General features: G+C 37.8%; 1 protein-coding gene across 4 annotated transcripts in view; it reads right to left on the bottom strand.

Moving 5' to 3' along the window:
• Positions 1-15674, bottom strand: part of CDK14 (cyclin-dependent kinase 14) — a 323677-nt gene that overhangs the window by 81166 nt on the left and 226837 nt on the right. For all 4 annotated transcript variants that reach the window (XR_001411694.1, XM_014939683.1, XM_014939682.1 and 1 more), the window contains exon 11: positions 14307-14355. Coding sequence is in view for 3 of the 4 variants with exons in the window: in XM_014939683.1 (XP_014795169.1) it covers positions 14307-14355 (49 nt within the window). In the remaining variant the exon portion in view is untranslated. The remainder of the gene's footprint in view (positions 1-14306; positions 14356-15674) is intronic.

Here is a 15674-nt window from a genome sequence, read left to right as displayed (position 1 = left end):
GGCACCCTTGCCCTCGAGGACCATCTCCCAAGGGACACCCCCAATCATGCTCCTGAAGAGGCCAAAGTCTGCCCTTCGGAAGTCCAGGGTGGCAGTCCTGCTGGCCCCCCGCCTTGCTTCAGTGAGAATCGAAAATTTTATCATTTCGTGATCACTTTGTCCAATACGGCCTCCAACATTTACATCCCCCACAAGACCTTCCGAGTTAACTATCAGCAGGTCCAGTAGGGCACTTTCCCTGGTCGGTTCCCTCACCAGCTGCGTTAGGAAGTTGTCTTCCACGCACTCCAAGAATCTCCAGGACTGTTGCCTCTCTGCTGTGTTATATTGCCAGCAGATATCAGGGAAATTGAAGTCCCCCATGAGTACAAGGGAGAGTGATCGTGAGGCTTCTGTCAGCTGCCTATAGAATACTTCATCAGTCTTTATATCCTGGTTTGGGGGTCTATAACAAACTCCCACCACAATGTCTTCACATATGATTCTATCATATGATCACATAACTTCCTTAAATCCTGGGAATTCTGAGGCTGTGATATTCCAAGCACCACGACTGCTGGGTACAATGTTTTGCTACTGTTTAAAACCACAACTAATTCTTTAAACTAGAAGAATATCTGAAGTATTTAATACTATTTCACTTGGTTTTCATCAGTTTCTCTCTGATACAGATATATTTCCCAGGAAAAGTATTTCCCAAAAAATCCTAATTAGAACATGCCTTACCATTTTGCCCTAGAAAAAAAGAATTTAGCAATTACTTCTTTTTGATTTTACATGCCACCACCAATCAGCTATTTTAGTTCTTTCAGCATCCCAATTAGCCCGGTATTAAAGCTATTCATTATGGAAGACATAGTGTATTACTTACAACACGACAGACTACTACTGAGTATGCTAGATTTATAGTTTACTGGAAGATCTTTGCTTGCTGTAAGTGTAATTAATGAAGAACAACAACATGGTGACGACATCTAACCAGAAGTTTTTGATTTTTTTGAAATTCTTTAAAGGGCATGAACTGTCTGATCAAGCAGAGTGTTTTCTAAAGGCCTTCTCTGAGTACCTCATCAAGTTGAACAGAATATTCCTAGAAAATAAATAGAGCTAAAAATAATTACTAACACCCCAATCATTTTATGAGCTATTATTTCATCAGAAAATGGGGAAAATAGATCTTTAATGCTGAATAAAACCTCTTCAAGGTTTATGTTCTCTATAAACCTCTCACTGAGAACTGAAAATATAAGTTAGTAATGCAATAAATGCCCTAACAAATATATCAGATTTTTCACTTAATGCTTTTTACAGGCTTAAACCAAACTGAGTGAAAGAAAAATCACCTTTTACAGTCTGACTCTTAAAGGAAAAATGCCTTTCTGTTACGCTTTTTAAAAGAAGGCATGGTGAATTTATATGAACTTCACTGAATCTTGGGGCATGATAAAAGGAAGAAAATAAGGCAGCAGAGTTAGTATTACACAGCATTCTCTCTTCGCATATTTATTTCCTCACTGGCTGGTCATAAGCCGAAAAAAAGGAGGGAATAACCTCCCCCCTCCCCCCCCCAACATAGAAACAGCTGCAATAAACTGACATACAATGCAGTCAGAGCTTTGTGCTTTTCCTCCTCCCACCTTCAACAACCTGCATTGTTTTTCTCCAAAGAAATCCAAGCAAAAGTTACTCCAAAGAAAAAACAACTAAACTCTGAATTTCAAATTTGTCAAGTGGCTGCGGCCACTCTGGCAAAAAATAAACTTTCCCCCATATTTCCTTATTAAATGACTACAGAAAGAAAAAACATCTGCCTTCTTGGGACTAATGCCTTTTGAAAACTAAAAAAAAAAAACAAGACAGAACTAAATTCTAGTAAACAAACATTAGCACTGCCTCGTAAATCTCTACCCTCTTGTTGCCCAGTATTTTATCATCTCAGGTTTGAGAAGTTTTAACTTTATTCTGATGTAAATAAGAACTGGTCTGTTTGCACAGTACTTCAACAAGAATTTGCTGCAAGGTTGCAGCACGCAGGCAGCACCCCAGGAAGGGTGACCTTGCTTTAGTCAGTGAAGCCAAAGATCATTTATCACAGTTAACCTACCAATCTGTCCTACCAATGCCTCAGATCCGTCAAGCACTTGGAAGCAGCTACTTGTCCTGTCCTCCCACAGCTCCCTAAAACATTGTATGGGTCTGATCTGTTCTATTATTGTATACATCTCAGCTAATAAAATGTATTTTTATGGATATGGAATGAACAGGAGTAGTTTGTATTTATTTATACAGCTCATTAAAGGTGGATAGAGATTTGGAGGCAGAGAGAATGCCCCAAGGCTAGGAAGTTCTATGAAACAGACCCCAGGCATACGCATGTATTTAAGTTTATGTATATGAGTCACCTGGCTGAACCCAATGAGACTGAGCAATTACACACAAGTAGCCATCCTGGTCTTTTTGCAACGACACTCCTAAGCTAAGACCTGGCAGGGAAATGATGCAGAACCAGTAAACATTGAGAGGAGGAGACCAAGATGGTTCTAATGAAAGCATATAGGCAATATATTCAAAGCTATGCAATCAGAATTACTTTATTATCTATTATTACACTCATACATTTGGACAGACTTATATCATACAGAACTAGCTGCAATTCCCTGACCCTGAAGTACCCGGTTCAGGTGATGTTAGAAGAGATCACAAGATGGGCAACCACGTTCACAGCAACATTGTAGTGTGGAAGGTGATGTTCCTTCTCCAGATTCACTTTCCTGACTCAACAGACCACTCCTTCTGTTTACATTAATGGAGATAAATACTTTCTAAAGGGAATGTTGGGTCATCTTCCAGTAGGGAGAAACTGGCAGACTGAAAATGCACTGCAGTAATACTTGTTAAGATACAAATATGCTTGCGCCAATCTGTTAAAAGAAATCTGAATTTCACTTTGAACTTGAACAAGGGAAAAAATGAGGGTAATTATTTCTTCAGCACATAGACCACTGTAGAAGGAGAAAACAGTGATCTCTCTCGAGTAGGCAATTTGGAAAAACAGTAACATGATTTTGCACAGATTTTTTTTTTTTAAAGTGAAACACTACATCTCCACACATACCTGTATTGAAGTGTCTTTTTAAAAAGTTGCTCAGATTTAACACAATAGTTTATGCCTATTTAACTATATACAGGTTGCAGATGAATGACCAAACCACACATTTCATGTAGTTTAGCTATCAATTACTGCAATGTGTAGATTTTAAGTGCTGGCACTCAGAAATGTGTGAGGATGCAGCGCTATCTGACAGTCAGAAATTGGCTTGCGAACTATTTTTGCAAAACTGAACCTGTCAAAATAGGATGAAAGAGACAGCTAAGCAGGGGGTTACTGCTATTTAGACATAAATCAGCATAGGTGATTTAAGATTTCCCATGGAGCTCTGTGACACATCCGGTCACGTGCGTTGCCACTGAAGCAGGTCAGGCAGGTAAATAAACACCTGGGTCCCATTTTAGGGCCTAAATGGATTCAGCTTCTGTGAAAACAGGTATTTGAGGCAAACAAGGATTAGTCCCAGCAGCTTCCAAACTGGGAACAAGAAGCCTGGAGAAAAGGACTGCACACAACTGGTAAATAAATTTGGTTTGTGCCCAAATAAACTATCTGGGCACAAACCCATCTGATTCCCAGAAGGGAGGACAGCAGCTTTGAGCCTTCCTGAATTACCTAGGGGACAGGAGAAGACCTAAATATGAGTAAGGCATGACTAACATAAGAATAGGGAGTAGGAGCAGATACAGACCTCTGTGAAGGAAGAGAGGAAGAGGCATGATTATGGAGGACTTTGAAAAGGATAACAGCGAGCTCAAAAACAATGGAGTAAAAGTGCCAGTGTTGGGAGGGGGGCTAACTAATCCACAAGAAAATAAAATGAATTAACTGGTTGCTTTTTATATAATCTGAAGAAAGGTACTGGTCAGTCAGGAGAGGCCAATAGAAGTACATAATGATAATCAAGATTTGAGTGGCAGAGTTGGTTAGGGAAGGAAAAGAAGTATCTTGGAAAAGCTGCAAAGAAAAAAAAAACCCTGTAAAATGTATATAGCAGTCTGGATGCATGAGATAGAAAAGATAAAAAACATTCCTAAGGCTTCAGGCCTAGATGACAAAGGATGCTACCATTACAGAGAGAGGAGAAACTTCACTGGGAATTTGCTCAAGTGTGCAAGGGGCAGGGAACAGTCAGAGTATCTCTGGTGACGTCTGCATTGCTGGATTAGGCAGGGCTAGGAAGGGAGACTGACCACTCAACTATTGAGCGTCCACATTGGCCCCTGGAATATTTTGGCCCATGCCAACTAGCATTCTCAAAACCACTCCTAGACAAAAGTTCAGAGAACAATCCATGCCAGGGACCATTACCAAAAGGCAGCAGGTACCTGCCTCCTACAAAAAGGGCATGCAACCATGCTACCTTCACAGAATCACAGAATCTTTATGGTTGCAAGGGACCTTTGAGATCATCGAGTCCAACCACCCAAAAAAAACCCAAACCAAACCAAAACAGAACACCACACCAAAAAAAGCCAATACCTTCAGTTGTATGCTAGAAAATGCAATTCTCATGGTCTGCATTATTGATCTTATGTTACTGTGGAGATTTTGGATTAAAAACTAATGCTGGAGTAATTAATGCTGGAGTAATTTAATCCCCAAAAATAATAATTGCAGCTGCACAGGGACCACACAAAGCCCAGGAAGATGCGTGCTCAAGTGTTAGCACTGCTGTAGCTAAGGTCTCTCACACGCCCTCAGGGCCAGGTGACAGTCCCTGGCTCTGCTTTCGTTAGCTGCACAGACGCAGGTTGTATCTGACAGAAAATGATATTCACCAAACACTGTCTGTCAACATCTCGGGACAGGTTCATGCCCTCATGGTCACAGAATAAAGCCTGACTCAGGGGCAATTCATGGATCAAATATGAAAGAAGTAAAAGAGTATAATGCTGTTCTACAAAAGTCATAATGCTGCAGAAGGCCAAAAATAATCTGGAATATGATTTTTTATGTCAGGGTGGTGAAATTAGTTCGAGGCACGCTAACAGTACAAAGTAGTAATCAGAGCTTTAAGATCGCTATAGAATCTAGCCAAAGAAGGGAATGCAAAAATGATGGCCCATTCTTAACCTGCAATGGTGCCAGAGAGAAAAGCATTAATGTCATCTATTTTTTCAAGATTTCCTTGGGTTCTTTTAAGTTTGGGTCCAAACAATAGCAATATTTTAAAAATATTCTGGATTCCTAAACAATAGGAACAAAAAAAATCAAACAATACATTTCTGAGAATGTGACAGAATTAAAAATTTTATTTTTTCCATTTAAGTTCTTTGCAGTAAGATTCTGAGTTCATAAATCCAACATCAAAAATTAGAGCTTTTATGCATTCCAGTCTCCTATTGCAGCAGTGATCATAACACAAACACAGCTGGCATCTTTATTATTTTATTCACTGAAGGATTTAGCTGGACAAACATCACAAAGATAGTGGCTGCTTTCATTGAATTTATGATCAAATATGTTGCAGCATAAGATCAACTCTTGAAGATCAATTATTATGAGGTGAATAATTAAACAGAAAGTTGTCTATTTGTAAATCAGATCTTAGATGTATAAATTCAGCTGAGGTAGCAGACAGTGGATATACACTGTATTATACATTACATTATTTAAAAGGATGCAGGTTTTTTTGTGAATCACACTTAGTGATAAATATTGTCATTTACATTTTGGTATCCAGCAAGCTGCTAACTCAGACAAACAATATTTCACAATTTTATTTTTAACTTCAATTAAATTTATCTTAATTAGAGAAGAACCGTCTTTCAAAACTACAGAATAATTTCCTATAAAGGCTTAATTAAAAACAATGACACCATCACTGTCATTTCATGGGTTTTTTTTCATAGATTCTCAGCAGAGTCTGTTGTTCAGCATAATACCAGAATGTGCGCCTTAGGATATGGGATTGACTCAATGCCTAAAAGAAAAAGGTCAGTTCCCTTTGGAACAACTTGCTTCTTTGCCCTGCAGCGACGGCAGGTGCACCAGCCCTATGCTGAGGCTTGTTATTCACATCATATTGCTGAAGATACATCATCTAACCTCTCCATTTTAATGCATCAGCAAGGATTATTGTCTCCTGTCTGCCCGTTTTGACACTCAGGTCAAGCAGGCACTGAACATATATACATGATGGTCTGTTTGCAACCAGCACCTTTCACAAATTCTCAAATAATAGCTCCAAGCTTTCTAAAAGAAGTTATTGAAAGAAATCACTAAATTTAACTATGAAAACTTTTTGGTCACAGCCAGAAACACAGGAAAGGAAGCAATTAAGATTTTCTTGACAAAATTGCAATGAATTTTGGGAGACAGTCACAGGAGATTCTCATGAATGGCAATACCTAAGGTTATCATCCTACCACAGAAAAGGTGCTGGTCAAAATTGGGCTGAAAACCCCATATCAAATTGTCATAAAATTCAGTAAAATAAGTATTTGTCTAAGGTAAAGATACTTTGTGATGTTTGTACCTCTGCAGAAACCTTAACTACTGCCTGTAAGTCTTTGGCTAGCAACAGAGCCAGCCAGCATGGGGGCTGAGATCGGCTTAAACTATCTGCAGAGGAGGCCAAACTCACCAGCATTACTCATATTACTACAGTTATTGCCTGTCTGCACCATCTCCCACAATCATAAATATTTCTGAGACCCTAAGATGAAAATCAAAGAAACCGTTGAGCTGAAGAAAAATTTTCTGTAATACACGACAAAAACCAGTAGAAAATATCAAACAATTTAAGCCAACAGCAGTTGCTTTGCACAAAGCACTCGAATGCCAGCCCAATTCTTAAGGTGCCTATCGTTTTGGGTCTCTTTCTGGAAAAATCTTGCCTTTAATGGCTACATACAAATAACCAGAGACCCAGCAGTAAGGTCTACTTCACTCATACTACTCCCTTCACAATATGTCCTCAGTTCCTCAGGAACATATTTTTAAAACATATCTCAGAGACTCGGTTTTGTCAGCAATGCCATTCTGTGGAGAAGAAAGACTACAGCAGAGAGGCCAACGGTACAGAACTCCAGCAAGAGGGCAGAATTAGGAATGTGAGGATATAATGATGCCTGGTGCTTCTGATCAGAAAGTATTAGACTTCAAACCAAGAAATGAATACAGACACTATGGCAACACATGAGTTACAGACTACCAAAAACATAACTCTGAGAAATTAATAAAACGTTGGCATGTAGAAATGCATTAAGGAGAAAGAACAACTGGAAACATCTGAAAAGAGCTGATTGGTAAGTACTCAAAAATGTTAATGAAGAACATACTTAAAAAAAAAAAATTATACCTGGAAACACCATCTGATATACATCTCAATATCTTGAGGAATTCTTAAGGAATTAGTGAGGATAGCAAACAAATGTAAGCCACCTTTTAAGTGTCTTTCCAAGAAAAATGCTCAAGAAGAGTTAATTCTCTTTGCTCATTTCTCTACATAGGATTATTACTGTAGATAAGTTACTGTAAAATTAGCTAATTTTGCTCTGCATTCTGAACTATTTTACTAGACTTAAAATATATATATATATATACACATACTTCCTTGCTGGTTTTCAAATACGGAAAAGAATCTTGGCAAGTACTTGCTGGACAAAATAGAAGTGAAATATAGAAAAAAGGAACAAGATATAGACAATATGGAAACAAAACCAGTTTTAGGAAGAAACTAAGATGAAATGGCAATCAAAAGAAGTGATGACTAATGAACAAGACATCAGATAAATTGATTATTTTTTTAAATGGACTTAATCATTGGTGGAACTAAGCAATAAGGGATAACGTTTGATATAATTTCTGTTAAGACTTTTGCTCTGTGAACAAACTCTGTGGAGCTGTGATGTGATACGCTATCGCATGGACTGAAAACTGGCTGAGAGACCATACACAGAGGGTAACGACGAGGGGCAATGTACTGCATTGGAAGCGCAGTGTCCAGCTGTGTGCCAGAGGGATTAGCGTTAGTCACACTTTGATTTAACATCTTTATTAATAAACTGAACTAAGGGATAGGCTGCATACTGAATCAGTTCTTAGATTAAACTAAATGTTGAAAACATCACAGGACACAAAATTAGTACAAAGAAGCTAACAGAAGTGAGATATGTGGGCAGATAATCTACAAACAAGATAGAGCACAGAGAACTATGAACAATTAATTCCAGGGAAAAATAACCCAAAAAACAGAGATCAGAGATCAGAGATAAGAGATAAGAGATTCAGAGATAAGAATCCCAACAAATGCTAGTCCAATGACAGAAACTGAATTAGATGCTGCAGAAGACAACAAAGAACATCCATGTATATTGGGGATGTATTTGCTCAGCTGTCATGGATGGGAAAGGTATAGGGCAGTCACAATGTAATTTTACTAATGAAACTACATAGAGTTATTAGTACTCTGAAAAAAGGGCAAGTGCTTTTGTGATCCAGTTTAGAAAGTTTATTAGTATTTTTAATTGGGCCAAGATGAGGTAATAGAATACTTAGCTTAGCTAAACAAAAGAAGGGGAATTTGGAATAAAGCAAAAAATAAATTGAATGTCAGGATAAACATTGTAACAATGAAGTCTGTTAGAAATAACTTCCCCCCATACTTACAAAAGTTAGAACATTTGAGCAATTTACAATTGTTCCAATTTGAAGGAAACATTGAAATACAAATGTAAAGAATTTTTAATCTTGGCAAAAGGCTAAATAGAGAATGTCTGGAGATCTTTCAGTCATTGGCTTCAATCAGCATCCTATATTTCATTACCATAAAGCTGACAAAACCTGCAGTATGCTTCACCGTAGCACAGCCCATCCCCGCGCTGAGCTGAGAGCTTTTGCTTCATTTTGCGCTTTTGCAGCTGAGCCCCTTTACAGTGCCAAAGCCACACAGAGCAGCGGCAAGCAGGCACAATGTGCCACACAGACACACAGAAAGGCACTGAAGTTTGACAGGGAGCTGCCACCACCTTGGAATTAATTTAATCAACCCCACCAAGGAGCGAAACAAACCAAAATCAAACAGTGTCAGGAAACACATCAGTAACAAAGACTCCGATCCCCGCGGAGGGTGCTGTTGATTTGCTGGACACTGCAAATTATCAGGAGACAGAGGCAGGTTTATATGCCACTGTCATATATATCACCAATGCTTCTACAAAATCTTTTCCCTTTGCATCCCGTTTCCACCCTCGCTCTCCCCAGCACAATTACTGTCACTGCCCCCCAGGGTGAGGGAACAGCCCCAGCCCAAGCGCAACACACTTGAAGCACATGCAGGTGTACACCTATAATCCACTTTTTGCACAGGTAGAGTTTTAAATCCTTATTGCTTAGTTTTATCCATGTGAAAGGTTTTGACAATGACAACACTAAAGCTTTTTGTTCCTTCTGTGCTTGAGAGCTTGAATATTCTTTCAGTGGCACTACAGGCTATATCACAACGAGCAATGATGGTGAAGGGACAGGCGGCAAAGGGGTTAAAAGTGGCAATCAGATGAGAGTTTTGGCTTTAGTCAAAACCCCAGTAAGGCAAAGATTTTCTTAAAAGCCAAAACTAAACAAAAAAACCCCAAGTCTCAGCTGTAAACAATTCTATAGTATGTGTCATGCCTGAAATGAAATGCAGACTCAAAATACATGGACTTATCTCTATTCACTCCCTCTGCTTTCTTCAGGAAGTTTTCACTGAATAACAGTCCCAAAATAGGTCAGTTCACCCTGGAATGAAACTTCGAAACACCCTGGCCTCAGGAAGGGAGGTGTCAAGTACAGAGGCCATCTTGTTAAGAGGAAGAAATCCCCAACACCGGGACTAGCTGTGATTTCTATAATAAATACTGCCATGTCAGGGAATTATGAAGTAGTAGCTCTATTTATACATAGCAGAATTTGTTTTCAACTGCACCTTTTCTTTCCAACCTAATTTCTCACAGTGCAACCCATTACGACAGAAAGATCTGTAAAAGCTTTTTATATCCTACCAGATATACACAAGGATAATTAGTTCTCTTTTGTTATTCTTCTGTAAGGGTTTATAATTGTGGAGAACCTTTTGCAAATTGAAACGGGTTCATTGAATTCTCAAGGCAGAGCTGTTCTTAGTTTTTATTGTGTAGAGATAAATGAACAGAAAAATTAAGGGGGAAAAAGGTGAAAATATAATTCATTATGAACTCTATGGGAAGATCAGATTACCACATCTTAATTCTTTTTAGACCAGTATTTTATAATCACATTCCACAATATGTTAGGTCATGCAATGTATGCGAAGCTTCATTCTAGATAGAAACAACTGTCAATGCAAGTTTTGTTTCCTAACATTAGAAGCATTTTCTACAAAATTTATAAATCATATCTTATCTCTTTAGTTTGACAATCACTGAAGAAATTAAGTGTTAAAGCCTCCAAAGGACTTAAGTCACTATAAGTGATAGTTACATTATCTTCCTCAAAAACTTCCCAAAAGTAGCCTAAAATAGAATTGACCAATTCTATTTTAAGAATTTTTGGGATCTGACTTCTTATATAATGAGAGTGCTGGGTTTCACTTTGTCATTGCTGTTACATTCCATGCTTTTAGCTCATTTCCAATCAGACTGGGAATTAAACAGCCACTGGCACATGCTCATCATTATTCTATTGTCTGCCTCTGCCTTTAAAATCTATATCTCATGGCAGCTGGTGTAGTCAGTCAAGGTGCAATTATTTTGCCCCCAATCTAGCATCTGTGGCTTTTTTTTTTGCCCCTCTTCCTTCAGCTTTACAGACTTGAAGCTGGGTTTGTAGATGTTGGAAGAGTGTTATTCTTCCTTCTAGTAACCTCTCCTTATATAAATTGAATTATAATGTACATTTTGAGGTAGGTCTCTGAAGACTTCTAAACCATCTTCTCACTCTTCCATGCCAGGACCTCAGAATATACACACCAACAAGGTAAATGGCCAGACTGTGCCTGAAAGATGGAACAGTAGATGGTGAAAGCTTCATTGTCTTTAGAAAATCAAAAGAGTTCTCTTCCAATTTGGGAGCACAAAGTTTAATCTCATTCGCTGTTTTACACTTTCTGTGGCAGGTCCTGTGTGACACATTCCTTCATTTCTTTGTATCCCAATACCCTCTCTATAAAATACAGTAACAGGACTTCACCTCAGAGGAGTTTAAGCACACATGTAAATCCTTCCAAGACAAATAAACGTGTCAGGTCTGTCATTCAAAAGTACTAAGATGTTGAGAGGAAGTAACTCTGTAACAAAACCAATAAATATTTAAAAACAAAAAGCTGTATGTTTTTATCCCCATCTTAGGTCTCATGTTTATTCCAACCACCCCTAAAGCAATTCTATTTCAAATTGGACATTTTTGTGTCATCAACAGCCTTCAACAAATTAAATCAGGAAGCTAAAAATTACATTCTTTTTTTAAGATTAGAGACTGCTGCTTTTTGAAACATGCTAATAAAAGAAGAAAATTTCTAGAATGAATCAGTCTGTCCATGTTTTAAGTTTTATAGCTGAATTGTAAACTCTTGGGAATATGATGTCTATAACAGAAATGTTTATACATCCTTAACTACAGCTGTGCAAGCAACAGTGATCTAATACAGCACATAGATAAAGATTTACACCAGAAAAAGAGAAAAATCCTTTACATTTTGAATGTAAATGATACATAATTCTGAGGCACTGAATATTTCCTATTATAGTAGAACTGCACATATGAAGCACTGAACTCTACGTATTGTCATTGCTTTTGGTCTTTCAATCCCTTCATTCATGCTGAAAAATTGCAAATCCTTTATGCATGGAGCATTGAAAATATATAAATATTTTTTAAGAGCTCTCTTAGAAATGAAAAATCTCTGGTCTTATTTGAATCAGCCTGTGATGTGATCATAACTTGTGTCAATTACAAAGTCTCAGAGATCAAGGGTTTTGTTCTTTTTTTGTGTTTTACAGAAACAGAAATTTCATGCAATGCTCTTGAAGGAAATATAAACCAGCAACTTTTAAAATTCAAATCTATTATTCTACTTATTCATACATAGGAGATATTGCTGAGTCTAAGTGCTGTTAAAATACAGAAAAGCACTCAGTCCAAGCATGCAGAATGGCTGGAATAGAGTGCTAGTATCTCTTCACATTACCTATGCATATATATTTCCCCAGGCAAACACATTCACATCAATATTAGTTTCCTTGTCCCCCTTTCCCAATCCAGATCTAGTTGCCTATGTTGTAATATAATTGCTTCTTCCAAACTTTTTGGATTTCATTGACTACTTTCAAAGAAAAAATGAACTTGCAAGTTTGTTCATTGTTAAAGGACAGAAGCTAATTGTAGTTAGTAACTTTTTAAAATGAAAGCTGTGACTTTCAGGGAATTATATCATTCCAAGCAACAAGACTGAGGTAGAGTCCAACATTGCAAGATGCCTGCAAGGATCACAAGAGCTGCCACAACTCTTTGAGATGATAGTCACAAAAGCTAACTATAAATGAAGCTAATCTTCCTGTTGTCCCTCTAGAGTAAACAGAAGATGGACTTTTCCATAAAAGCCACCAAATTCGGCTCCCAGTCTGAACTGGACAAGCCAGGAACTCTTCCATAGACTGTTGAAAGTCAATTAACTCAGGGAGGTGACACTTAACCTTTGTGAAGGCCTGCACTGGCTTCAGTGCCAGCTTTATGTGCCTCATTGCAGGAATCAGAAAGTTACTTCTAACCATAGAGGATCCAGTAGTAACACAAGGTGAGCTACAGGGTCATGAAAGACATCTGGCACTGCAGAAACACAGGTGAACAAGGGTGAATATTGATGGTATCACATCCAACAACTAACATCTAATTTTAACTACGACCCCATTACATTAAGAGATTTCTCCTCCCTCAGTGAACGCCAATTTCAAAAGTTGGTTGCTGTTTTTATTTGAATGAAAAATGCCTTTGTGCTTCAGTCCAGAACACTGGATCAAATTGGTTTGGGAAGGAGCAGATGGAGAAGTAACAATAGAATGGAAAAGTGAGTATAAATCTCATCACATTTTGGGCAGGTGACCATGCTATGATTTTTAGAGCTGTAGACAAACTCTGTTGCTAATAAAATAGGATATTAAAAAAGGACTTTACTACTTTATCGCTAATTTTTTTCCTTACAACAAGGAATTTCCTTCACTAAAACATTTCATATCTTCAACTTCAGTGGTGAACTTGCAGAAGGAGATTCAGTCTCCTGCTGATTTCTCTCTTGAACTCCCTGGTAAACTACCAACAAGACAGTCTGTTGGTATCAACAATAAAATTTGGAATGAGTACCAGAAAGAAAACAGCAATGCTGGTGCAGCAAAGGGTTAGCCTTGTTTCCAAAAAATTGTGGTCAAAAGAGAGTGGAGAAAAATTCTAACCATTTTTTTGACAAGACATAGCTGTTATCCTGCTCATCCAACTCGATCTGTGTATGCTTCCTTCAAAATATAAAAGATGTTAATCACTCAATACAGTGCCGCCCAAATATCTTGTCTACAAAGATTCTTCATGTGTTGAGAAATCTTCTAGTGAACTTTACACAGATGATTGGTTAGACATTCCTGGCTTACCATGCAACCTTTCTGGATTTTGAGCACAATACCTATATATCAGTGTCCATCTGATGTAAATGTGACAAAATTCAAGAAACATTAAAAGAAAGAAAGAAAAAAAAAGGTGATAAATTCACATCGACTTTCTGCAGTCATGATAATTAAAATATACAACAGGATGGTCATCAGCTCACAGCAATAACCAGGTGGACCTGGCAACAGGGGATAATTATGTGGAGAAAACACTCAAAAGTTGATTAGAAACACATCATTTAGAAGTCTTTTAACTGTTATACTGGAAGAGAGAAAACAAGGTTCAAAACTGATGGCCCAAAGCAGTAACACAGCATCTCTCAATAAGCTCAATACACTCACCAACTGACATCCCCAAGAAGAAAATACCATGCTTAACAGTTTCCCCCTGTTTATAGGTAACTGGTAACTCAAAAACATCCAAAACTGGCAGAAGCAGGAAAGAATAATACCTCACTAATTCCACATCTGTACTGTAAATAAAAAAGATAGAGTCTTTTTAAGGTAGCTGTGATAAATTTAGCTTGGCATGAATCATATCCTTGAAGAGACAAAAGAGTAAATAAATAAAAAAGACTTACTTATTCCATGCTTGTCTAAGGTTTTTAGGGCTGTACTGTGTAAACCGTTCTGTAAGGAAAAGAGGCAGTCAATTATTTATGCTAAAATGAAGAATTTTTTTTCAAATATATTTATCTACTCTCAATTTTCATCATTTCATTGTTTCTATGCAACTACTGCAGCTCAAGTCTCAAGACAAGGTAAGAAAGTCAGCATAGGAGCAACTGTCATACAAACAGGGAGAAAAAAAAAACCCAGACCACTAAAACTCCCCAAAAGACCCCAATTCATTAAAACCAACAAACAAAACAAACCTAAATGACTTAAAGCTCATTTACCCCGGCATCATTAGAAACTGAAATTTTTACAATTCTTTCTAAAGTACTTTTTGACTGATAGGGTAAAAAAAAAAGCCTGAAATCTAGTATTTCTTTTTCTTCATCAGGAGTACGATTCTCTGTGAGCTCACTGCCATGGTTTTATGGTTCTCAGAAGGCAAGTGTTGATCTGTGTGACACACAGGAACACACAGAACATGCTGGCCACATAAGAGTCCATTTCCTAAGGAACACATACAAATAATGAACAGAAGTAACAGGTACAATGACAGCTTATCTACTCGAACATTAAGTTCTTAAGTTCAGATACAAGTACTTTCTCTGTTGTATTCAAGAAGATGCTTGCTCTGCAGTAGGACACTGGTTGACAGAAGAAGATGCTACGATACGAAAGCTGCTGCAGAAGTGAAGAGCCAGTACGCCGTTAGCTCTTTGACCAGGAGCTAAGTGCCTCTCAGAAAGAAGCAAATGCAATCCAACTGGAGAATATAGTAACATTTTCCATGAAGCCTCATTGCGCTGAAATCCTACTGTGTAGACAGGTACTTGCCCTGCTGAGCTACCCTAGTGTGGTGGCATTAGCTGCTACAAAGAAATCCTAAACCTACCAAGTACTTCACAGAATCTCAAAAATTAATTTTTCTTCCTCTCCAGCCATGAGCACAACATTTAATAGGCACACTGTACAGTTATAATAGTTTTATATATATATATATGCACACATACGCATGCATCTTACTGTGCAAAACAACTGTAAATGTAACAAATTAAGGGGCTGTGTTCAAAGTCTTGTATTTGTATACCTTGCTTATGTCAGCTCTAAAGTTGTGACATATACTTCATAGGTAGTCAGTTCTAAAGGTGCCAAAACTAATGGCACACAACATTCTAGCATCAAGGTGGATGATTTCGTATTTAATACCCGTTTCAATTTTTTTTTTTTAATTTAACTAAAAAGATGTATGCAGAAACTTCAGCTCTCACTGACTTCATATCGGAAGTTTTCAGTAAATGCCAGACCCACTGACTGTGTTTGAGGGGCACTTCACA

Source organism: Calidris pugnax, unplaced genomic scaffold, assembly GCF_001431845.1.
Source record: "Calidris pugnax isolate Ruff unplaced genomic scaffold, ASM143184v1 scaffold101, whole genome shotgun sequence".
Lineage (NCBI taxonomy): Eukaryota > Metazoa > Chordata > Aves > Charadriiformes > Scolopacidae > Calidris > Calidris pugnax.
This window is presented reverse-complemented; position numbering and strand designations above follow the sequence as displayed.